Source organism: Ochlerotatus camptorhynchus, unplaced genomic scaffold (genome assembly GCF_037179485.1).
Source record: "Ochlerotatus camptorhynchus isolate MF236.1 unplaced genomic scaffold, CSIRO-AGI_Acam_v1.1 ptg000443l, whole genome shotgun sequence".
NCBI lineage: Eukaryota > Metazoa > Arthropoda > Insecta > Diptera > Culicidae > Ochlerotatus > Ochlerotatus camptorhynchus.
This window is the reverse complement of record NW_027040929.1, coordinates 2744916-2770497: the sequence shown is the minus strand read 5'-3', so window position 1 is coordinate 2770497 and position 25582 is coordinate 2744916. Positions and strand designations below refer to the sequence as shown.

The 25582-nt window shown below is 39.7% G+C and overlaps 2 protein-coding genes across 2 annotated transcripts in view; one reads left to right on the top strand and one right to left on the bottom strand.

Annotated features, from left to right (window-relative positions):
* The window catches only part of LOC135711808 (myosin-G heavy chain), a 338190-nt gene that overhangs the window by 109680 nt on the left and 202928 nt on the right, over positions 1-25582 (top strand). The gene's annotated exons all lie outside the window — the stretch shown is intronic.
* Positions 24456-25494, bottom strand: LOC135711810 (uncharacterized). Its single transcript, XM_065234765.1, has 2 exons — positions 25443-25494; positions 24456-25381 (listed from the first exon to the last, which is right to left on the bottom strand). Exons 1-2 carry the CDS (start codon positions 25492-25494, stop codon positions 24627-24629), a joined length of 807 nt encoding a protein of 268 aa, XP_065090837.1. The 3' UTR covers positions 24456-24626.

The window sequence follows — 25582 nt, the reverse complement described above, 5'->3', positions numbered from 1 at the left end:
ATCGGTGAAATCGTTTATTTAAAAAATCAAATTAAATTTCTTTTTCAAGTTCAATTAGTATAAAATTCAGGAAAAAATATTCAGTTAGGCTTCCGCTTTTCCAAATCCGAATTGCCGGGCCTTACGCTTGACCCCTGCCATCAGATTTTGTACAGCCACCTTGTCCACCTTCTTCGCCGCAGAAAGCCAGTTTGCCTTGAACTGCTGCTCGCCCTTAGCAGTTTTTTGGTCTTCTTTAGGTTCCGCTTGACAATAGCCCAGTATTTCTCAATTGGGCGGAGCTCTGGCGTGTTGGGAGGGTTCTTGTCCTTGGGAACCACCTGCACGTTGTTGGCGGCGTACCACTCCATGGCCTTTTTACCGTAATGGCAAGATGCCAAATCCGGCCAAAACAGTACGGAACAACCGTGTTTCTTCAGGAAAGGCAGCAGACGTTTATTCAAACACTCTTTCACGTAAATTTCTTGGTTGACAGTCCCGGAAGCTATGAAAATGCTGCTTTTCAAGCCACAGGTACAGATGGCTTGCCAAACCAGATATTTCTTTGCGAACTTTGACAGTTTCATGTGCTTGAAAACATCTGCTACCTTTCCCCTTCCTTTTGCCGTATAAAACTCCTGTCCCGGAAGCTGCTTGTAGTCGGCTTTGACGTAGGTTTCGTCGTCCATTACCACGCAGTCAAACTTCGTCAGCATCGTCGTGTACAGCCTCCGGGATCGCGCTTTGGCCGTCGTATTTTGTTTATCATCGCGATTTGGAGTCACTACCTTCTTGTAAGTCGATAGTCCGGCTCGTTTTTTGGCTCGATGCACGGTTGTAGACGATACACCCAGCTTATTTGCGGCATCTCGGAGAGAGAGGTTAGGGTTTCGCTTGAAACTACCGGCAACTCTCTTTGTCGTCTCAGCGGCTTCCGGTTTTTGATTTCCCCCCGATCCAGACTTCCTGGCTGTCGACAAACGTTCCCCAAACACTTTAATTACATTTGTAACGGTTGATTTGGCAACTTTTAGCGATTTTGCCAACTTTGCGTGCGAGTAGCTCGGATTTTCGCGATGCGCGAGCAAAATTTTGATACGCTGCTCTTCTAGCTTGGACGGCATTTTGACAACTGAAGAGTGAATTCCAAAATCAAAATAGGAGCAACATTCTACACACACACACCTTCAAAATGAGGGGTGTTCAGGTTTTTTAAATGCAAAATTGAAAGAAATACGTCAAGTTGATATTGACCAAATTTTGACCGTATCACCCTTTATGATAGTTAAAATTACTACCGATTGCTGATTGCGCTTTCCCTAACACAGATTTCAAAACTGAATTCCATCCGGTCTCACCTATCACCGCGTGTGGTGAGCAGTGGTGTTCTCCAGTACACAACGAAAGGCTCCCCGCAAGCAGCTAGCTATCAAGGCTGCCCTCAACCGCTGATTGGATTCAGTTGCTCGTCGCGGTAGCTGTTGGTCATCTATGCCAAGCGCGTCAGCCTCGTTCCCAACAACATACAGCTCGTCAGCTTCTTCCGTGTTGAACACCCTAATAGCTCAGCATTACTCAAGCATCACAACAAAACAGTCCTTTTCAGGATCACCATAAATTATTGTTCTTTAAGAGTTAGTTTTCATTGAACGTTCGCTCGCCTGGCTACTAGCCACATCACTACTAAAGCTCTTTGATAATGTACCTAGCAACCATACGCTTGTGGTCAAATACGTCAAGTATTATAAGTATTGTACGTACCACTTACAGAACATAAAAATCCTCGCAATGACCGAATACCACATGCCCATGTCAATCAACCAGGAACAGTTCGTTAAGTTTTCTCGAGGTCGCTAGAAAAAGCAAAAATCTAGAATTTATATTATTGATCGCGAATATCCCGCGATTGGAAAATTTTTAGCAAGGAATTTCTCCAATTATATTTTAATTTTTTTATTATGAATAAGAAAAAAAAATCCGTGCGGTTTTGTGCACGAAAATGCGTAATTTTGTCATCAGAAAATGAGTCACAGTCGACGAATATTGATACCAAGCACTGAGCTTGAAAGACGGTACTTATCTTCATGCCTTTTGATGCAAATTTTAAGCCCCTTTTGAAAGAATTATGCCAAAAAAAAAAATATCTGTCCGAATTCTCTTATTAGAAAAGACATAAAATTTGCATTGTAGTTACCATCTGGTTCGCTCAGATTCTGTGATTGATGTGTTTTCCCTAATACATATTTAATTTTTGCTCTGCTATCATCTCCAAGAACATCGAGGAAAAATTTCTACAGCATTGTTCTAAACTGGCTTCCAAGCTTTCAACCCATCGGTCCTTTTCAGGACCACAAATGACTGATAAAAGAGTTTATTAAATAGTAAGAGCTTGTATCCAAGGCGTATCATCCAGGATTGGCTTGTACTACATGGACATCAACAGGGCACCTCAAAAACATTCCAACCTATCGAGCTTTTTCATTGATAACGTTAAGAAATCAATTTGATATTTACAATACTTTGGTTGTGCCTTCAAAACTACCTTTCGTTATCCTACGTCAAATCTACGGTCGTGTCTTGGATAAAACCTTTTACTTTTGACGTAGGACTACGTCTGTGATATCCATATAGGGGTACACTTTGTGAAAACCAAAAATGGAACATGTAACAACATTATGAAAGATTTAAAATTTAAAAACTCAATGATTTTATCACCAATCGATCAGAAATATTTCTAGGCAATTTGTTAAATTTAAAGCTTTATCATGTTTCAAAATATCACTATTGGAAATTGAACGAATGTGTCCAGCCCGAAGCAGATTCAGGATTCAGAGGTTTCCATCGTTGAGGTGTTGGAGGAACAAGAAGCAAGTGTCGTGGACAAGCTTGCTGAAGCTGAAAAAGTACCGGAACAGGAATCGAGCGATGAGGAGATGACCGACGGACAAGAGCAGTCGAACAAGCGACCCCTTGTTTCAAGCAGCAAATCGGAATCGGAGGAAAACGGCCAGGATTTCTTCACGGTTGATAGCAAGAGCAGGAAATCTCGTAAGCAGAAGCGCGGCGGTGGTTTGCCAACGGAGCAGAACCCGCTGGAAGTGATAGCTGCAGGGTCCAGTAGCGAAGCTAGATCTAAAAGTTCCAGACCACTTCGAAGTATGACGAATCGATCACGCTCTCGAAGTGGTGTGAAGGTAAGCAAGGCTGATCTTCGGAAGTGTTAGTGACAATTGAGATCAGCTGACTTTGACATATGACGACATTGGCAAGCAACGTCAAACGGACCTTCTTTATCGATAATACGTAACACCCGTTACTGAATACTCGATACTTTGTAAACAAAGAGATGAATTACGTAAGGAAAATCTGTATTGTGAATATTAATGCTATAGCGATAGACTCTAAAAAACATTTGCTCAAGGAATTCATCATACGCCACGATTTGGATGCTGTTTTCCTGCAAGAAGTGTCGTTCAATGATTTTAGCTTTCTGCCTTCACATCACGCAATTGTCAACCGTAGTGAGCAGAACGTTGGTACAGCAATACTTATAAGGAAAACTATTCCTTTCGAGCAGATCATGATGGACCCATCTGGACGCATCATCTCCGTTGTTGTCGACGGAGTGAACTTAGTGAATATTTATGGTCACTCTGGGACGCAATACAATGTCGAAAGGAATGATCTTTTTCAAAATCTGATATCCCAGCACTTAAGCAAAGGAAATTTGATGATCTTGGGAGGGGACTTTAACTGCATCCTGGATACGTTAGACAGCAAAAGTTAAAACAAGAGCTGCTGCAAAGGGCTGCGCACTCTAGTAAACCTGTTTAAGCTAGAGGATTTGGGATCCGCAGGCCGCCAAAACACCTTCTTGAGGCATAATTCTGGCTCCCGATTAGACAGATTTTACTGTGACAAAGATTTTGTTCATCGAGCTAAAAAGTACGAGACTCTTCCAGTGCCCTTCTCTGATCATCACGCGGTTGTGCTTACGTTTGAAATCAACCCACAGGATGCCACTCCCATCCTTGGAAGGAGCCATTGGAAGATGAACGATTTTCTACTCAAGTATGAAGACACATCTGAAGGTTTCATTCGAGTCTTGGCAGAGCTAAGGCAACGTCGCAAACACGAGATGAACTTTTCGGAGTGGTGGTCGTACGATTTAAAAAGCAAGGTAAAACATTACTACAAGAACAAGTCTTATGAGTTCAATCAAACTAACGCAAGGAAGAAGGCAAAACACTACAATAAGCTAAAAAAATTGATGGAACAGCAAGCAAAAGGTTTAAACGTGCTGGATAGGATGAACGCGGTCAAGTCTGCTATCGTCGATGTCGAAGAGCAACGTCTTTACAGTTTCCGCGGAAAGGTGCAACCGTCAACAATGCTTGAAAGCGAAAAATTGAGCATATATCAAGTTTCGAAATTAGTAAAACGCGGTCACAACACACCAGTGATGAGTCTGCACTCACCAGATGGTCTAACTACAAAGCAATTAGTACATAATCACTTTGAGGAACAGTTCCGGAAGCCGCAAAACCAGCAAGCAGATTATGCTGCGCTTCAGCACGTTCGCAAATCGTTACCTCGAGATCTTGGAATCAACCTTGTGTCACCAATAGAAGAAGAGGAGCTTCGCGTAACTATTCAAAATGCAACAAAAAAGAAATCACCTGGGCCTGACGGTCTAACTTACGAATTTTACGAGAAACACTTTCATTCTCGCAAACAAGATCTGTTGCGTATCTTCAATGGATTTTTGGATGGCTCCATTCCTATGCAAGAAAACTTTGCGAAGGGAATAATCATTTTAATTCCGAAGTCGAAGGATCGAAATGACTTGCAGAACTATAGACCGATCAGTTTGCTGAATACAGACTACAAGATTCTCACCAAAATTTGTGCAAGCAGACTCAAGGCTTGCATGAATTCACTAGTAGGTGAAGGTCAAACTGCAGGGCTGGAGGGGAAGTCTTGTGTGCAAAACCTGGATAAGATAAGAACGGTCATAGCAAGGACGCAGCAGAGTAAACGGGTAAAGATCGCGCTACTCAGTGTAGATCTTCAGAAAGCTTTCGATTCGGTGGACCATGGTCGGCTTTGGGTAACACTGGATAAACTCAAAATTCCAACGCAGTTTATAACATTCACCCGGAGACTGTATGCCGATGCGTCATCACAAGTTATGGTGAATGGGTTTCTCACTGCTTCCATAAAAATCGATCGTTCCGTGCGGCAGGGTTGCCCACTCTCGATGCTTTTGTTTTCGCTCTATGTGGAACCTCTCATCCGTCAACTTCATGATAGTATGTTAGGCTTAATGATTGATGGTAACTTGATAAAAAATATTGGCATACGCAGACGATTTAACGTTGATCGTGAGGAGTGACAAGGAATTTGATCTTGTAATGTCTGTCATAAATGAGTTTGCACTACAGGCTGCTATATGTATTAACTTTGAGAAATCGGGTTATATTAGATTCAACAACTGCAAGCTGGGCCCCCAAATGATCCAAGAGAAACAACAAATGAAAATATTAGGAATAATAGTTAAAGACAAATGGAAAGATATGATAAAATGCAATTTTGATAAATTATTGAATTCAATTACTTTTGCTTGCCAGATACATAGTGCTAGAAAACTCAATTTATTAGAAAGGAATACAATTCTAAATACGTTTCTATTATCAAAGCTCTGGTATGTTTCTCATGTCCTGCCACCTAATAATTATCATTTAGCTGAAATAAAGAAAAAATCAGGCTATTTTCTCTGGAATTCCCATTTTTTTAGAGTTAGTAGGAATCAGCTATATCTTGATTATAGCAAGGGTGGATTGAAATTGTTTGACCCAGAAAGCCAATGTAAGGCGCTATATATCAGGAGTTTGTTGTTTAACTCAGGTAAAAGAATCAATCATTTTCTGTTGGAACAAGCTAATCAAAACATATTATCCTTAAACAGTAAAAAATGGATTGAATAAGCAAAAAAACTTTCAAACAATAATTGTATAGAAAATAATAGGAGTTTATACAACTATTTCATAAGCAAAATGAAAACACAACCAATAATTCAGGAAAAGCATCCACATTTGTGGTGGGACTGCATATGGGAAAATATTAATCAAAGTTTCCTCAGTTCAAATGCTAGATCAATTCTTTATCTTGTTTTCAATGATGTTATTCCAAACAAAGTTAAATTGTATAACATACTGAGTTAATAATAATCTCTGCGAAATTTGTTAAAAACCTGATACAAACATTCATCGAATAAAAGAATGCAAACATTCCGGGTTAGTCTGGAAATGGATACAAAATGTCATAGCAAAAAATCTAAAAATCAAACTGCAATCACCAGAAGAAATTTTGTATTACGGTATGTCGAAGAAAAGCCATATAAAGAAAGCAGTATTATTTATAGTAGTTGAGGTAATGGCGTATAACGTTATACATTACAAAAATCCAAGTTTATATTCTTTTCAAAAAATTATAGATGGAATAACAGAAAAGCATTCAATATAAACTTTAAAACATATCTTAACATCTGTTAACTAAATAACCATTGTTAAGATTTTCAGTCATAATTATTACTATTTGTGTATATAGGGTATACGTCCCTAACCTCGGTCTAATATGCAGCCATAGATTACGTTTTTAATCATAACTCATCAATTAATTTACCTGCAAACGATATTCTACTGCTAAATGGTATGCTTAGATATGCTTATCATGTCGTTTGCTATCAGGAACCGCAAAAAGTTGAAAAACTTACTTTTTTTAAGACAAAAACTCACCAGGGAAATGTATGTAATATCGGTCTATTGTCCCCAAATTGGGTCTATTTATGGATGCAACTTCGTCCTATCCTGTTTGATTCTGAAAAAAAACGCTCTTGGTAACGTTTTCTTATGTATTTTTTTTTATCACTATCACTGTTAACTTAATACTCTTCATTCCTCAAAACATTTCTTAGAGAAAATTTTACGAAAACTACATTAAATCACTCAAGTTAAAAATTAAAAATTAAAAATTTCGCTTATCGTCTTTCGACCGCAGAATATCTAAATCAAAACATTGTGATGTTCATTATACAGATTTGGCAGAAAAAATCTCCCTTCCTGTTCGTTCCTTATCATCCAAATGCAAACCACATTGTTGACGTTACTCTTATTGCTATATGCTGTCAAATGAATTTCATGGGCCAAAGTTAGGAACATAGAAAAGAAATGTGTCCCTAAAGTTGGGTCCATGATTTACTTGTGAAAACGTTGTTAAACAATTAAAATAAACATAAAATATTCAAACAGTAACTGTGAGTTTTACGTCTAGTGTGTATTATCAGGTAATTCCATTCAATAAATGCCATAATCAGGCCATTTGATGATCGTCAGTGCAACCTTCCCATCTTAACCTTAGAAGTCATGGCGGCTAAAAACTCCGAACAGAGTGATATTCTCAACCAGTTTTATTACTTACGAGAGCTGAAAATGTATTGAAATGTTGTGATATAAATTGATTTGTGTGTGGTACACATTTATCAATCATCAGTGATCAATATTTTCCTTATTTTTTGTGTAATATTCCTTAATTAATTATTTATTTGCGTGATAGGCCGAATGAAAGGACTAGACCCACATTACATACCGTAACCCTAGATGCTACATGAAAGAGTTGTAATTTTTATATTTTTATAATACTCAGATAATAAAGACAATTTGTAAAAAAAAAAAATCACTGTGTATGGTGGTGTCCGGTCGTTGGCATCAGCAGCAGCAGCAGTGTTTTCGGCACGTGGTGTTGAATATTGTTCTTAACGAAAGGTTGCATGCAAGCAGCGAGCTGCAGCCCTCATGAGCATCTATAGAAGGAGGAAGAATCCGCACCGCTATTGATCGGACTCAGTAGCTTTTAGTGAGTCGCTGTGGGTCATCTAATAGCTCAGTATTACTCAACCATCCCGATAAAACGGTTCTTTTCAGGACCACCATAAATTTGTAAAAGAGAATTTTATGGACATTTGTCAAAGTCATTAATCGGATGTCAGTTCCCATATCAAGATAGAGCTGAAATTAGGGCGTAACAACTTTTGTAAACAATGACTTCTTTCGATGATGTCGTGAAAGTCAAGGATCGACCACGCAAATCAACATCACCATCAGGTAGGGTAAGACTTCCCCTACCCGACGGTAATGTTGGTTTGCATGGGCGTGCCTTGAATTCCTAAAAATGATCGAGAGAAGTTATTCTTCACAAAAGCTATTACGCCTTATTTCAGCTCTATCTAGATACGTTTAAATCCAACATACCATGTTGTTGAAGGCAACATTGGGGGTGCAATTCCAAAAACCAAAGTCGGTCGCGGCATGAAAGTGGTCTGATTTTGATCCAGAGATGATGGATTTAATTTCTTAATACGCCAATATGAATGATTTTTTTCTACGAATCTGTTAAAATTAAGACTACGAAAAGCGATTTCCCTAACTTCAACTAACATCCGGACTTACTAAACGGTGTTTATTCAATCAACGCGTTGTGAGTGGTGGTGTTCTCCAGTACACAACGAAAGGCTGCCTGCAAGCAGTGAACTGCAGCCCACATGAGCATCTATAGAAGCAGGAAGAAGCCGCACCGCTTCTGATCGGAATCAGAAGCTCTTCGTTAATTGCTGTGGGCCATCTATATCAAGCGCGTCATACCAAAGAGCATAAACAAAGAGAACCCCGCTCAAATTCCTATTCCTACCCAAAACACAAGCTCTTGCTGCAGCTAACAAATAAGATTTATTATATAAGACCACGTAGTCCTACGTCACCATTGCGTACAACCCCATAGGGCTGTCTCTTGTAGTTTTTTTTTTTCATGGTACGCAATGTTAAATTTATGTAATCGTAGAATTGTGGACACAATTTTAGTGAACATTTCCTCTGAAGACACACGTTTTAAATTGAACCGACAGTTTATACACAATTCAATTAACTTTGTGGTTTTTCCATCTCAGACCACTGTGAGATGGTATGACTTCTGTAGGCTGCAAAATATGGGTTCAATTGGTTGGATTCCGATAAAAGCCGTCTAGTTAGTCGTCTTACCGCGACCGTCCTGAACTATAGCGCTGGTAATTCAGCAGAAGTTATTAAATGTGAAAAATCACTTTATTTGTGTTTATTAGCAGCCACAAGTTGTAAGTTATTTAACAAAGAAGCATAGCATTTTAATAGATTATGTCTACAGCGGAGCTTACAATGTGTGTTCAGCTAGTTTACAGCACGATGCTGGAAAGCAATGCTTATTTCACTGATTTTTTTTTGTAAGGAAGCAACCTTGACACTGTCACGATGAAAACTGATGTTTGATGCAATTGCTGTTAAATTGTCCAAACGTTTACCATATCGACTTTCCAGAATTGAATGATCTGATGGAACAATATCGACCAATGTACACAGTCAGTCAAATTTCGCGAAAAAATGCGTCTCATAACCATGCACCGAGCAAACCGCAAACAAAGTATGCCACATATCGTATTAATTAGGGGTTGGTCAGCACCTATTTCAACAAGCGAGCTTGTTAAACTCCAATTTAAAATCACACCACCCATCTATCTACCTATCGTTAAAAAAGATATACACTAACTTTACCGTTAGAGCGTTACGGTATTGTGTTAGCAAACAACAAACAACATTCCTCCATAATCAGGCAAAATAATTATCGGCACCGTACCATTAATATTGGGTTAGTGGCTTTATACTGACCCCCTCAATCTCTCCACCTACTGTGCTCTTCCCCTTTGACCCAGGTGCTATCAAACATCACAATTGAAGTGAATTATCGGTTCAGTGAACAAATAAAAATAAAAAAAACTCTAATACAAGTAAAATTTATTCGCCAGCTGGTCAAATCAATTGCTGACAAGTTTTTAACAGCTTCCAGTAGTGGAGAAGGGGCAAAAAATATAATTAAATTTACACTAATTTAATTGAATCTTGTCGAATGCGATTGTGATGGGAAGAGTTGCTGAATAGTGAAAAATTAAACAGCGACACCGATCGATCTCCCGTCATAGCCGTGTGAACATGGACAGCACGTGACACTGCATGCTGATTGAAAACCCCTCTCTGTCGATTGGAAATCGGCAATGGCGGAGGGGTCAAGCCCAGTTTGATATGTTAATGATGGTTAATTTGATTTCTTTTTTTTTTCCGCCATGACGGGGCAGGCCATTTTCGCGAAACGAATCGTTTGAGGTCTAACCGCAAACATCAATTATGCAAATTATTTGACTGGCATTGCGGATGAGTGAGCTTCATGCCCCGGAATTATAAAGAATTGAGAGCAGCTGGTTGATTTATACGGGTGAATTGATATTTTGGTTCGGGTAAAGTATTTAGTCACTTGAGAAGCACTTGCTGCATTTCGATAAATGTCGTCTGTTCCTTGAAAATCGATAACCAAAACCATTTGCTATATACAATCGATTAGTATGGCCCATAATTTATACCCCTGCAGCGACGGTGCAACTCCCACTCTCAAACACACACACGAACAAATTACCACCGAGCCACAATTTGAAACAATTAATCTCACTAACCCGATTCCATTAATCAACATTTGAAAGGACGTACAGCGCCATTTTGTCCCCGCAGGGGGTCCAACTGAAATGGGTCACCATCATCCGAGCAACCAACAGCCGGTTCGTTACCGGCGTCGGATGCGAGAGAGCCCGGTACGATCTTTGCCGTTTCTCCTGTTATCAAGATACATACATACATACCTGCACACGTAAAGCATTGAGTTATTTTAGCTCAACGACATAGCGAGTCTGCCAGGATATAGAATCCACAATGGCAAGCAACGATGTGGGTCGGTGTTGTGAGCGGCGATCGCCGCAAGGCTGCCGAGCAAATGAGACTTCACCGCACCATTCTCACGATGTGGCTCCCCGTGTGACAACGACGACGCCATATTGCGAAAACAATACCCTACCAACTTTGCGAACCGCGACATTTTCCAAAAGGGTCTACCTAGTTTTATTGCAATTGGAACATCGACCGATCTCTCTCACTCGCGGAATGTCCTTCCTGGGGTTGCGGCTGAGGCTGTTAATTTAGATTCAATAGCAAATGAGTAGGTGGATGTGAGTATGTTGCCTTTGTACCTGGATGCAAATATGCATGTTGATGTTAATGGTGACCTATAGCTTGGGGCAACCGTTGAGCAAAATTGACAACCATATGACTGTATTGATGTATCGTTTTTGTTTAAGTGGTCGTAAAAATTTGAAAGTAAACTATGGATAACGCCCAATTTAATTGGAAATGGGCGTACAGGACAATCGATCTAATCAGCGTCTTGTAAATAGTCAACTTCGTGAGGCGGCGAATTTTATTCGACCAAAGTGTTCTCCGGAGTACAATGATACTGTACACGTGATAATGTTTAAACCATCGTACAAATAAGATTCCCGTTTCACCTGTGCATACAATGCCTTGGTTTTCTTTGCATGCACGTAACCTATAGCTCATACCGTAGTAGGCTGTGTATAAAAGAAAATGATTTACTTAGTTTGACAGTTGCACCATGACAAAGTGGCAGCGTATTCGTGATTTGTCCCACGCGCAAATGTTGCAAAAAGACATTTCAATCGCCGTTGGAGTGTCCCGGTGGACCGTCAAAAGGGTTTTAGACCGAGAAAAGAGGGGACAATTATCCGCGAAGGTGGACACAGGTCGTCCGAGGTCAGCTCGTGTTTCGAAGGTTATCGCTGCTATCAAAAGGAAGATTCGGGTGAATCCAGTGCGTTCAATAAGGAAAATGGCAAAGGAACACGGGATCAGTGACTTTACGGCACGGAAGATCGTAAAGGAAGATTGCGGGGCGAAGTCGTGGGCACGGAAAAAAAAACTCACATGATTACCAACCGCATCCGGCGAGGCGAACGATGCAAGAAAATCTTGAACTTCCTTAAGCGAAAAAATCCGGTAATCCTGTTCACCGGCGAGAGCATGTTTACCGTCGATCCCGTATCAAATTCCAGAACCGACCGGTATATAAGTTCTCTTCCGGTAAAAGACGTGGCCAACGAGCACAAGAACTTGTATCTGACCAAGCATCCTGCTAGCGTTATGGTGTTTAAGTTGGTGGCTTCCGATGGCAAAAAAATGAACCCGGTGTTTATTCCAGAAGGCGACAAGGTCAACACGGAGGTCTACATCGGGTCTACATTTTTAGTAAGTATGTTCTTCAGTGGATCAAAGAACAGTACTGTCCGAAACCAAATGTTGTATTTCAACAAGATGGGGCTCCGTGCCACACCTCGAACCGCATTAAGAAGTGGTTGCAGGAACATCTTCCGTTCTGGGCGAAGGATATGTGGCCGCCATATAGCCCCGATCTTAATCCGCTGGATTACTCTATATGGCACGTCATGATGGCCAAGGTCTGTTTTAAACGCCACGGAGTACAGCAAGCCTCAGACAAACATAGACCCGTACCTGGAGAGAATGGATCCAGACTACATTATTAGAACCTGCCGTGCATTCCGGAAGCGTGTGGAGGCCGTAATTGCAGCAAGTGGAAACTCGATCGATGATTAACATAGTTTAAGACTCTGAGAAACATCTCCCCTTTAAAGGAGATCGAAGTATGCTTTGGCCGTGAGTGGACGTGTTTATTTTTCACTGTCATTTTTTTCGCTCGTTTCGTGCCCCGGAAGGGCAGAAGGCAGGAAATGGATCGGAAAGGCCACGCCGTGCCGCCGCCGGTCAAGACTCGCACAACCGTATGTTCAGCGAAGTGAACCACCCGTACACACCGGCCAAGAACCACATGAAGAGCAATCAGCTCATCGGAAGCGACGCCACAGATTCGGGAAAACCCAACGGCCACAGCAAGACATCATCGTCGAATGGACATCATCAGAATGGAAACGGAGTCACTCATACCAACGGCCATAGCAGCAATGAGAGCAACTGCAACACTGCCAATGGACACAGCAACGGTACTTCCACATCATCAGCGCCATCCCAGAATGGATCATCTCCCAGCATTCCGGGTGGTGAGCGAACATGATGAAGAAGAACAAAATGGCTTTATCACAGAGCCCCGTCTCGGAACGAGTGTATTGTTGATGGACCTGGTCTATGATTCAAGATTGGTTTCTGTTATGATAAATATCAGAAAAAAGGTAAAATAAGTAGCACGATCTTCATCGAAATGTAAGTATTATTGACAATAATCATAACAATCAACTCGTGTATACATTGAAATACATCTATAAAAGGGAAGGGACGGTCCAACAGGGCACCCGATTGAAGCGATTTGGACGGGGAGAGTGGGAATGCCAACTCCCTGTTGATATCATTTCGTGGATAAAGGGCGGGCTCTTCTCTCTACTCATTGGGGCATCTTTCTGTTTGGGGGCTTGTCTTGTTGACCAATTGGCTGATCAAGTTGCTGGAAGGAGATTCTTTATTGTTCCGTAGATGCGTAAAGGCGACTTTGCGTATTGATCTACCCAATCCGTTTTTAGCCCTTCTCAGCGAGGACAATCAGAGGTTATTAAGCTTGATCAAGACAAACAGAGAAGAGGGCCCACTGCTGTCGGACTTAGTTTCCGTGCTACAATGGATGGTAAACCACTATCATCATCTCTGAGAAACATCCTCCCTTTGAATAAAAAAAAAACGCAAAAACGAAATTTTTGATATTTTTTTAAAATTTTGACTTTGCCCAATGGTGCAAACATTATCATGCATACGGTAATCCCATCGACGATGTCGATGATGATCGTCAAATCTAGATAGAACTGGAATTAGGGCGTAACAACTTTTGCCGACAATGACTTCTCTCGATGATTTCTAGAAAGCCAAGACTCGCTCACTCAAATCAACTTCACCATTGGGTAGGGGAAGACTGTCAAAAGATAAGCAATTATAACGGAATTAAAAGGAAATAAACCAACACACTCAAAGCTCTTTATAAATGTATATTGCTGATTTTGTCCTTGCACTTGGCTTGTACTCCAACAGTGCTGCCAGCCATTGATCTGGTACTGTCAAAACATACTGCCATCACCTGCTCACAAGAAATCTGTATCGCTGTCAGGACCTCAGCAATGGTATGAAGAGGGTCGTCGCGTCTGTTTTCAACACCCGTCTCACACCCACGAATGTTTCCGACGGCCGATCATTATCAATATTCCTGATGACAATCGCCAACTGCTCGTAGTGGCCACAATCGTTCGTCTGGTTTTCCTCTCAAGGTTTTCGCAATGTTCCGCAACATTGTGCAACGACGTAATCATGTCATTTTGAATACGGTTACTTGTGTACTGGCAATTTTTGGCACTTCCGCCTAGTGTTTTTCCAGCACAGGATCGTAGTTAGTCACCAACTGGGTGGCACACTTTCCGCTCCTTCCGAATGTTCACGAAGTGGTCGGCCACCTTTGCAAAGTATGCGCACAATATCGATGAAACGTTCCATTATATAGCGATTTTGTAACCGCTTTGCCTAGCAGCAATCAAAGCTGTTTTTTGGTGGTCCAGTTCTTCGTGGATACCCTTCCTGGTTTGGAAATTCTTCACGCTTCCATATTACCAACATGGGTGTCACTGCGATTATGTTTGCCCAGAAATTCGGTCGCTTTCTTCCAATTTGTGAACCCTGTAGGAATTGGAAAACTTGGATCGTTCGAAAAGACCGACAGCAAAATGTTTGATTTTGTATAATTGGCTCAAAAAATCCAGAATAAGATTGAAAATAGTTTTTGAACTTTCTTAAATTTCTTGGAAGTTACAAACAGTTAGAGTCCGAATAATATTTTGATAGAAAAATGTAATAATAATGTTTTTCGTCATGCTCTTCTTTACAGGTTAAAATATAAACCAAAGAAAAAAAAATATTTTCATGGTATTGGTATCATCTTTTATTCAGTTACCATTCTAAAATTTTTTGCAGTACATTTTTGAATATTTTGAAGGCATCGTTACAGTTTATTTTTGACTATTTCAAGGTTTAGTAAGCCTTTATATGCTGTTGTAGCTACACTTTACTATAACCGTTACCGAGTACGTTGAACTTTGTCACTTTCAACCGAAATTGTTGTTCTATTTTTTCAAATTTTGACCTAAATGCCATGAATTTTGACCTATTAGATCATTAAAAAGTTTTAAAAACTATGTAGCGATTGGAACAAAAGCGCATTAAACTATTTTGACAAGCGAGTACAGGATTGTTAACGGAATGACGACTTGTGCGAAGGATTGAGCATGTTAACCCTGTCCCTAAGTACCGCAAGTCAGGGTTACAGAAAATGATGCTGATGATGTTTTAAAGATGATATAACGGACAATCCCGAACTTATTACAACGCACATAAACAACTATAGCTTTTTAACCACAATAACAAATGACTTGAAATTTTCAGAGAAGATTCAACAATAAACCAAGGTTCAAAAACAAACTAATGCTTACTTTTCAATTAGGGACTCCAAAAACTGTCTTTAAACTTTGTAAAGTTGCAAAAAAGTTCATCCCCAGAAGTCCTTGAGGTTCTTTTCGAATTTTTTAGAACTCTATGAGCTCTTTTGAAATTCTTCTCAGAGGTCCTCTTGAGTTATTTTTAAAACTCTTCTTAACTTTTACTCAGAAGACCTTGGAACTGAAATTTCCTTAGAGTTTCAGAAAAATTCCTTAGTATTATCCATAAATTATTCCCAGAATAAGCTAGAAATTATCGGTACTCCTTTGAAACTTTCCTCAAAATCTCTTTGAAATGTCATTCAAAATTTAATTTTCTCGGTATTCTTTTCAGAATTGTCTTGAAACTAACTGCAGGATTCACTAGAAATTATTCGCAGAATTTTCTTGGAATACTCTCCAAAAATCCTTTGGAACTGTCCTCAGAATTCAATATCCTTGAGGTTCTTCTTGGATTTTTTTTAGAATTCTCCTGAGAGCTCTTTTGAAATTCTTCTCAGGATTCCACTAGAGTTTTACTCAGATTCTTTATGATTTTTTCTCAGAATCCCTTTAGAGTTTAGGGATTCTTTCCCGGGATCCTCAGAATTCGTTAGAAATTTTACTAAAATCCCTTTGGAGTTTCACTCAAAATTATTTTGGAAAATTTTGGATGAAATTATCCGCAGAATTTTCTTTGAATTCACCCCAGAAATCCTTTGGAACTGTCTTAAGAATTAAATATCCTTGAGGTTCTTCTTGGAATATTTTAGAACTTTTTTTTCCCAGAACTCCTTGGTACTGAAATTCTCCAAAAGTTTCAGTAGAATTTCTTCTGTACTCTCTAAAAATTCTTCTCAGAATGAGCTTGAAATTATCCTCGGAATTTCCTAGAAATTTTCCTCAACATCCCTTTGGAATTTCACTCAAAATTTGATCCTCTCTGTATTCTTATCGAAATTATCTTGGAACTATCTGCAGTATTCGCATAATTTTCATGGAATCATCCCCAGAAATCTTTTCTTTCGATACTGTTCTGAGAATTCAATACCCTTGAGGTTCTTCTCGGAAGTCAAGTTTAAGTTGTCCATCCATTCACCAAAGCATTTTAGTTTTTATACCAGAATTGTTCAATAAAGCTTGCCCCTCCATTCAGCAGAACTGTGTAACTTTTACATCAGGAATTTTCAATTGACCAGAACGATGCAATTTCCCATAGTTAATGTTCAATGAAAGTGCTTCTCCAATCTTCTGATTGGTGCAGATTTCCTTTTTCCATTTTTCACCAGACATTTTCAATAAAGCTGGCTTCTCCTGTCATCAGAATGTTGCAGGTTTTTCATCAGATAAAGCTTGCCCCTATTTTCAAATTTTTCCTCATAAATTTTCAACAAAGCAGCTTCCCTCCAATCATCAGAATGGTGCAAATTTTACACCCGAAATTATTATTAAACCTTATTTCTCTATTCAGCAGAAGCATGTAAATTGAGCTTAATTTTAAATCAAGCTTGTGCCTTAATTAACCAGACCAGTGCTAGTTTTCCACCAGAAAATTTCTGTTCATTTCATTTATCAGAGCGATGCAAATTTTGCACCAGACATTTTCAATAAAGCTTGCTCCTCTATTCGCCGGTGCACCAAAAATTCGACGGTGCACCAAAAATTGTTAGTGAAGTTTGTTTCTACCATGCACCATGTTTTTAGGCTTTGTCTCTTCATGCACCAGAATGGTGCAAACTTTACACGAGAAATTTTCAGTTAAATGTGCACCTCCAAATTTTTAGAGTGATTCAATTTTTCCACGAGTGTTATTCATTTTGATTAATCCCTTCATGATAATCCACCTTGATAAATTTTACACCAGAAAATAAAATAGCTTTTTTTTTCGATTTACCATCACGAAGGCAAAAGGGGGGGGGGCACCCCTCACCATCCCTCTCCAAAGGGGGAGTTTGGTAAAGAGAGATGATACACTCGATTTGTGCCTTCTTAACGTTGTCGTTGCTCGCTTTCTACTCTCTATATGCAATTTTCACACTGCCGTACTCTAAACGGAACTATCAATTCTATACTTTCATCTCCTCCGCATCTATCGTATAAAAATTACCACTGTAGTCTGTTATTTGAGATTAGCATCTACATAGTTTTGGATATTTTGAAATTTATTTTTAAATTTATTTTGAAATTTATTTTTAAATTTATTTTTAAATTTTTGTTTTGTCCACCATGACTTTATCTTGTTCAATAGATGGCACTGGTTAACCCCTAAAAAATATAAAAAGATACTAAAAAATATTTCAACGTAATTTTTATGTTTTTATTTTATTTTTATTTTTAATTGTGTCAATTTTTTAGAGTGCATATTTCGCCTTCAAATAGTCCCAGCCATTACTTACAACATTGCCCAAGTCACCAAACCGATCGGACAATAAGTTTGGAATTTTTCTAATCGGCCCTTGTCAAAAAATAAGCCTGTATTCAAAATGGTGACCTGAGAATGCAACATGGCATTTTTGGTCTTAGGGAACGTTTCTGCAAATTTCAGCCAAATCCAAAAAAATACAAAAAATAAATCGATTTGCAAATTGGTATGGAACCGCTCGTTTTCAGAATCATTCAACGTTTTGATTTCGATTCCATTCGCCACTCGGTTGTTTCCAAAACAACATTTCATAACACTGTGATTCCCCTAATGACTTGCAATCAGTCTCTTCCGGGCAGTGCAAGTGATCAGTGCCTCAAAAATGAAACGCTTCTATTTAATTGTAACGATTTTACTTGTATCATCAACCATCCATACATGGGGCAAACCTACCACGAGAGAACCAGTTGTAAGCAGTTCGATAAATGACAACAAATCGCCGTGTCCAGCGAAGCATCCCGAATGCTATCAAGTCCCGGTGCAAGAACAGCCAGACACCATGCAAATGATGGTGATTGGAAGATGGATGGCTGGACCAAAAATTGGACGTAAGCTTCGTTGTAATTGCAAAGTTCACTTGGGAATGATGTGAATATGTCTATTTTCAGAGCCAATCTACTCGCTAGAAGATCTTGTGGAAAACCGGCGACTGTTGATAGCTGCGAGGAAGAATAGAAAGGAGATGGCAGTTGCAGGAAATCGGACGGCGTGAATTTTTTTTATGTGATTTGACAAATATATCTTTTATAAAATTTTAATTTGCTGGAAGCTAGAGAAACATCCTTCCCGCTGCTTTGGAACGACTCAATCGGTGTATTATTTGTAAACAATGAGCCAATTTGCACCCCGAATAATGATAACGACGACCCCGCTCTCGAAGCATTACTCAATACAAGCGCTCTAAAGCAATTAAGTCTCCAGGAAAAGCTTTCAGCCTCAACAGAAAAGCAAATTATTGGCCATTAGCAGCCTCCGATTTGCGATGGTCACCATTGTGTCGTGTGGTCTCGGCCGTCGTCATTCAGGTCCACCTAGTGGAAACAATAGCGAAATGCGATGAGAGCACCTTTTTCCGCCGGTGATGGCTCCAAGTCCGGTAATTATTTAAAACGACTTCAATCAAATATTCATGAGCCTTATGGCCGAGGCTTTCTCGCTGTCGGTTTTCCTTGGGCTAACCCCCGCCCCCGGTGGCGTTATAATTGTATTGTTCTGATCCGCGCACTCGGGTTCGGGTCCGAAGATGATGATGAATCGGGGACATTCGCACAAGCACATATGCTCTCCCGTCTTTCCATTACATTAGCTCCTGATGGCTGGCTAAACGTGTTCCGGGATTGGATGCTGATTGGATCGTCGTCGTCCTCATTGTCATCGTCGTCGTTGATGAGCTTCCTACTCGAAGAGGATGGAAAGCCGGAAAGCCGCTCGCAGGCATCCATCAGAATCGCACTAGGCGAGAGACAACAAACGAGAGTGATCTGCATATATTTATTATTATTCAAGTATAAATATTTAACTTCCAAAGCCAGAGCGCTCGTGTGTTGCGATTTCGACGACTGACTACGACGACGACACACTGGGCACCTACTCACTGCCACGGCCACTTGCCGTCATATTCATTGAAAACACATTGGTGCAGAATTTGTCATATACAAAAGGCTCAGCCAGTCGCCACCATTGTGTCGATCCTTGAGGCGGTGAAAACGTGTAGAGAAACCTATCTCTATACAGAACAACTCTCATGCAGTCTGTCCCAGAATAATTCCGTTGTACTTGTGCAGCAAGTGAAAAAGGGAGCTTTATCGAAATTAAACAGTCCTTTACCTCGTTGTCGGCTTGCAGCATGCAGTGTCAAATGAGAGCATGGAAGGAACCGTGCAGACAAAACCCATTTTCCAATCTCTTCACCTCCAGCCAGACGGAGCACGCTCTTCGAACCCTCTTGAGTTGACTTGATTCCAACTGGGTGGAACATTGGCAATATAGGCAAACGCCAGATACGTACACGTTGAATAGAATGTAAAATTGAAGCCAGACACCACCAGACCGACCAGTGCCGGGTCCAATACGGTCCTCTCTATATATTATACACATTCGAGGCGATTAAATTAAAATAATGTCTTGATTCTACATTAAATTACGTTAATTTTCCCTTTCGACGTGGGACGAAACACCATTTCCTGCTTTGGGCAAAAATTGGAGAAACAAATGAGCACTCATTAAAACCATTCCGGTTACTGGATCTGCTGGCTGTACCGAGTTGTCGGTGTGATGTGGAGATTTGTGCTCTGTAAAAAATAGCGCTAGATGAATTGTAATAGGGGTTTTATTATGCGTTTAGCATCAACTCAATTCGTCTTTTTTTTTACACTGAATTGTGAGGCTCAATAGAATTCGCTTTACGGAACCGATAAGTATGTCTAAAAAAAAGATCAACATTAGTTGATTTATTCCTGGGAGTTGACTGCTTGCTGCTTGTTGCTTGTAATTCCTCTTTGTTGATTGATAAATGTTATTAGCATCTTTTTTTTTAAGATGATGGTTCTCATGCATTCCATTCCATAATGATTAGATTAGATAACACCTAATCATGTTTTTTGTCAACAGTTGAAGTTTGCAGCATATCTGCGATACGACACAAACAACAAAACGGCCAGTTCTACTGCGTTGCATTTACCACAAAGATCATTCCGTGAAATGATTCGATTTTAAATATAAACAGCGAGGCATTTCATGAATCTACAGGGGTGGAAGAATGTGTGGACATACTGTACCATACGCTCCAAGTTATGTAGATGTGAATGCTACAATTGTTTCAAAATATAATACATGTATGATAAATTGAAAAAAAAAAATGCGGTTCCATCAATCCAATAACTTCAAATTAAGTGAGATTTGAATTTGCTTTCACCATTATAATACCTACATAGCAACATAACGTACATCACAATGGAATTCAATAAAATAAAATAATCCATCCTGAAAAATGTATTCAATTTCACGGCATTGACATGGTGTCCGAAAAATTTCGATATTTTACAATTTAACCTGCTTTCTATAAATGCCTTATTCTAATATAATCTGATCTAATCTAATACAAACGCAGCCAATACGAGAAAGCATCCTGGAAAATGATTAGGTTAGATGAGGTCTAATCATTTTTCTTGTCTAATTGATGTTTACAGCATATCTGAGATATGATATAAACATCAATACGGCCAAGCCTACTGCGTTGTATTTGCCGCAAAGATGATTCTTGGAAATTAAGGAGAACATTTCTTGAATCTACAGGGGTGGAAGGATGCGTACCAAACGCTCCGAGCTACTATGTGTATTTGTGTGTAATGTGTAAATATTTGTACAATATTGAAGAATCATAAAATAATGCAATCGAAGGATCTTACCGAATTTTTCCTATGTTGGTAATGATTCTTTTGCGCTTAAAAGTTTCATTGGATGCATCCGCTACTAATCATGGGGTTTGAGATGCAGTCCCTCGTCATTGCTCGTGGTTATGGTTAGTGATGAGATGGAGATTGATCATTTCTTTCACTAGAAACTACTGCTCCTGGCTGATCCGCCAGCCTTGCATCGAGCTGGAACTGCAAGCAAGCAAATCAATTAATTGCCTCCTCGCTCGAATCCTTCGTTGTGAATGGTTCCGATAGATACGCGCCCATTTTGCCTTGCAGGCAGCAGCACTTTGCAGGAGAAAATTTGCACGTTCGATTTTAACCTACTTCCACTGGATATTACTCCCCGACTTATTTTGTAACTTCCGGCTTCCGGATCGTTATGCACTTGTAACTAAACCCAAACGGACACGATTCAACAGCGTACATTAGAAAATTCAGTGGAGATCTGCTTTTTTGCAACGTTTCACGGCGGCGGTGAGGGAAGAAAAAATCCGGTTTGTCCACTCGCGGTAATCTTAAAAACTCTTTCGATCCTATTTTTTTAAATAACCAAACACAGCATTAATAAACACACGCGAAATTATTGAAAAAGTTTTCAGGTGTCTAAAATGCAAAAAAAATGTGCTAAAGGACTTATTGCACTAAATTTTCAATAAAAATCTCGGAAAATTAAGCAGCAGAAAATTCAAAATACGTCACTTTCAATGCACGGCCTAGCTCGATCTTTTTCCGAAACTACTCTGAAGGACTTCTCAGACTTACTCTGAAACTCTCCACAGAAATACTCAAAACTACGTTGAACTTCTCCTCAGAACTACTCTCAAGTTCTACTCAGAACTACTTTGAACTTCTCCTCAGAACTACTCTAAAGTTCTCCTAAGAATTACTTCGAACTTCTCGTCAGAACTACTCTGAAGGTCTCCTCAGACTTACTCTGAAACTCTCCACAGAAATACTCTGAATTTCTCCTCAGAACTACTCTGAAATTTTCCTCAGAACTACTTTGAACTTCTCCTCAGAACTACTCTGAAGTTCTCCTCAAAACTACTCTGAAGGACTCCTCAAAACTACTCTGAAGGACTCCTCATAGTTACTCTGAAACTCTCCACAGAAATACTCAAAACTACGTTGAACTTCTCCTCAGAACTACTCTCAAGTTCTACTCAGAATTACTTTTAAATTCTCCTCAGAAGTACTCTAAAGTTTTCCTAAGAATTACTTCGCACTTCTCGTCAGAACTACTCTGAAGGTCTCCTCAGACTTACTCTGAATCTCTCCACAGAAATACTCTGAATCTCTCCTCAGAACTACTCTGAAATTATCCTCAGAATTACTTTGAACTTCTCCATAGAAATACTTTGAACTTCTCCTCATAACTACTCTGAAGTTCTACTAAGAATTTCTTCGAACTTCTCCTTTGAACTACTCTGAAGTTCTCCTCAAAACTACTCTGAAGGACTCCTCAAAACTACTCTGAAGGACTCCTCAGAGTTACTCTGAAACTCTCCACAGAAATACTCAGAACTACTTTGAACTTCTGCACAGAACTACTTTGAACTTCTCCTAAGAATTATGTCGTGACCGAACTCGATTTCTGGACCATCCTTTTCCAAGCGGCTTTATCTGGAACCTTTTTTTTCTTTTTTTTTCTAGTTTTCGCTAAACAGACGACTTTTTTTTTGCTTCCGTTCGTTACGTACTCACTCTTAAGACTGATTTATTGTGTCCTTTTTATCAACTAGCCTACTATTGATTTCACCGATCATTTTCTTTACCTCAAACGATATATCTATTGATTAATCGATCTTAGTTGGTAGATCACCTTTTTGTGGTACGTTACGGGATGTAAGATGTACCACCTTGACTACTTCAAAGGAACACTTAGTCCTTGTTACTTTTTATGCCTTGTTGATAGTGATAAGACTCGGCTTTGCCCACCGAGGATGATCTTGAAACAAGGAAAACATGAGTTAGTGAGTCTTCATCTATGTGATTCCTAATCTTCTATTCGTTGATCTCTTTGAAGTGGGAAAGACTAGGGTTCTGACGCATGGTCATTATCGGTGTCATTCCTTAATTTTGTTGCTAAGGAATCCAATTTTGATTGAAAAAAGGGCGCGTCTTTGGAGGGTGTTTCAACACTCCGAAGGGTATAAATAGCGGGACCTTTCAATTAGAGTCGGATCCTTGCGATGAAGGCAAGAATGACAACTGTATCAAAACCAAATACTTCATCATTTCTCAATAGTGATGGAGTAATACGACATGCACTTAACTAAGAACACGAGATATACCACAAAAAAAACGCGTCCTCTTAAAAAAATATTTGAAGGAGTTTATAAAGATCTTTAATCTACTGAAGATCTTTGAAATATTTCCCGATAAATCTGATATCTAAAATAAAATCTGAGAAACGTTTCTTGAATTGATAAACAGTTGTCAAAATTTCAGTCTTGAACATATATTCAATGGACTTTATGGGGAGCTTTGATCAACTAATGGCCTTTGGAATAATTATTGGTCAACCTGATATCTTCAAAATATATCTGAGACATTTGACTAGAATTCTTAAACTTTTGAAATTTTCAGAACAATATATCACCAACTACTTCTGCACTGTTCATGTAACTTCCGAAAGGAGCATGGAACTTCTGAGATATTCTTAAATTTTTGAGCAGTTGATAGAATCTCCGAGCAGTTCTTAGAACTTCCGAGATGTTCGTAGAACTTTCGAGCAGTCCATAGAACCTCGGAGATGTTGAAAGAGCTTTCGAGATGTTGATAGAACTTCCGAAATGTATTATTATTATTATCTTTATTGAAACACATCTCATATAGAACTTCCAATTGTTTCACAGACATTCCGAGCAGTTAATAGAACTTTGGAGATGTTCATAAAACTTTCGAAATGTTCAGTTCATAGAACAACATTCGCGAAATTCATAGAATTTTCAAGATATTTATAGAACTCCCGTGATGTTTATAGAACTTTCGGACAGTTTACAGAACTTCCGAGCAGTTCATAGAGCTGCCGAGCAGTTCACAGAACTTCCGACATGTTCACAGAACTTCCGAGGTGTCCATAGAACTTTAGAGATTCTCATTAAACTTCCGAGATGTTTATCGAGTTTCCAAAGCTCTCATAGGACTTCCGAGATGTTCATAGAATTTTCGAGAATTTAATAGAATTTCTGAGCAGTACATGGAACATCCGAGGTGTGCCTGTTCAGAAATCAAAAAATGCAGTAAAGGAAGACGGTTATTTAGTCTCCAATTAGCCATTTAATTTTCTGTAACCGTTTTATCTTAAACATCCAACGTGCAATAAAGTGTCTATCCAAAGAACAATCTAGCCAGTCCTCCTCGCAGGGCAACTATACCACCTCAGCTTGATGTAGCCATGATCATCGTCGGTGGTCTGAAACCTAAACTCCTTGCCACCCGTCGGAAGCGATTCGAACTGATGTGTTATGGAGTACGTAATCTCCGGAGGAATCTCTGCTGTCAGTCCCGCTATCGTAGGATTCGGATTGCTTGCCACAGTATTCTTGAAGATGTGCTCGTGAGTTTCCCGTTTGACCTCGCGACATCCTCTCACGGTTCCCATAACGAGAAACCGATTCGTTGCCGTTTCCGGTTTGATTTCATTGCCAACAATGTCCCTCATTGTCAGGCGCGGGGTGGCTTTCGAAGCACGTGTTGGTTGGCGTGCTTGCTTCATTATCTTGGACAAGTCCGTATTTGGATCGGATCCGTCGATTATGATACGGCCGCGTTCTCTACGCCACGGCAGTTTTGTTGTGGTAAAGTTGGGTAATGCGGTACGTGGGATCGGCGTTGATTGTTTGCATCTGTTGATTTTTCTTAATCTACCTGTAGGCCTGGTTGTCATTGGAGATCTTGAATCATACGCAACGGTGTTTTTTTGGCTGCCAGACGGTCCGGAATTCGACAGTAATCCACCAGGTTTGATTTTCCGATAGGATTCCCATTCTCCTTTCAGCATAGGATGATCTTTGACGTCATAGTAATCGATTCCATTAGGGCTGTCGTAGTCGGTTTCATCGTCACTGAATTGAGGATCGGTAGGGCTCTTGAATTTGGCTGTGTGTGAAAAATCAATCATTAGGCTCCGAAATACTGCAGTTTCACCTTTGGGACGTACCGCATGCGAGCGGAATACAGAGCAAAAGAAAACAGGCACTTTTAATGTCCATTTTAGATAATTTGAATTCTCTGAGAGGATTAATTGTTTTTATAATGCCTTGGATGGCAAGTACAACAAGTGTGACAAATGTATTGTTG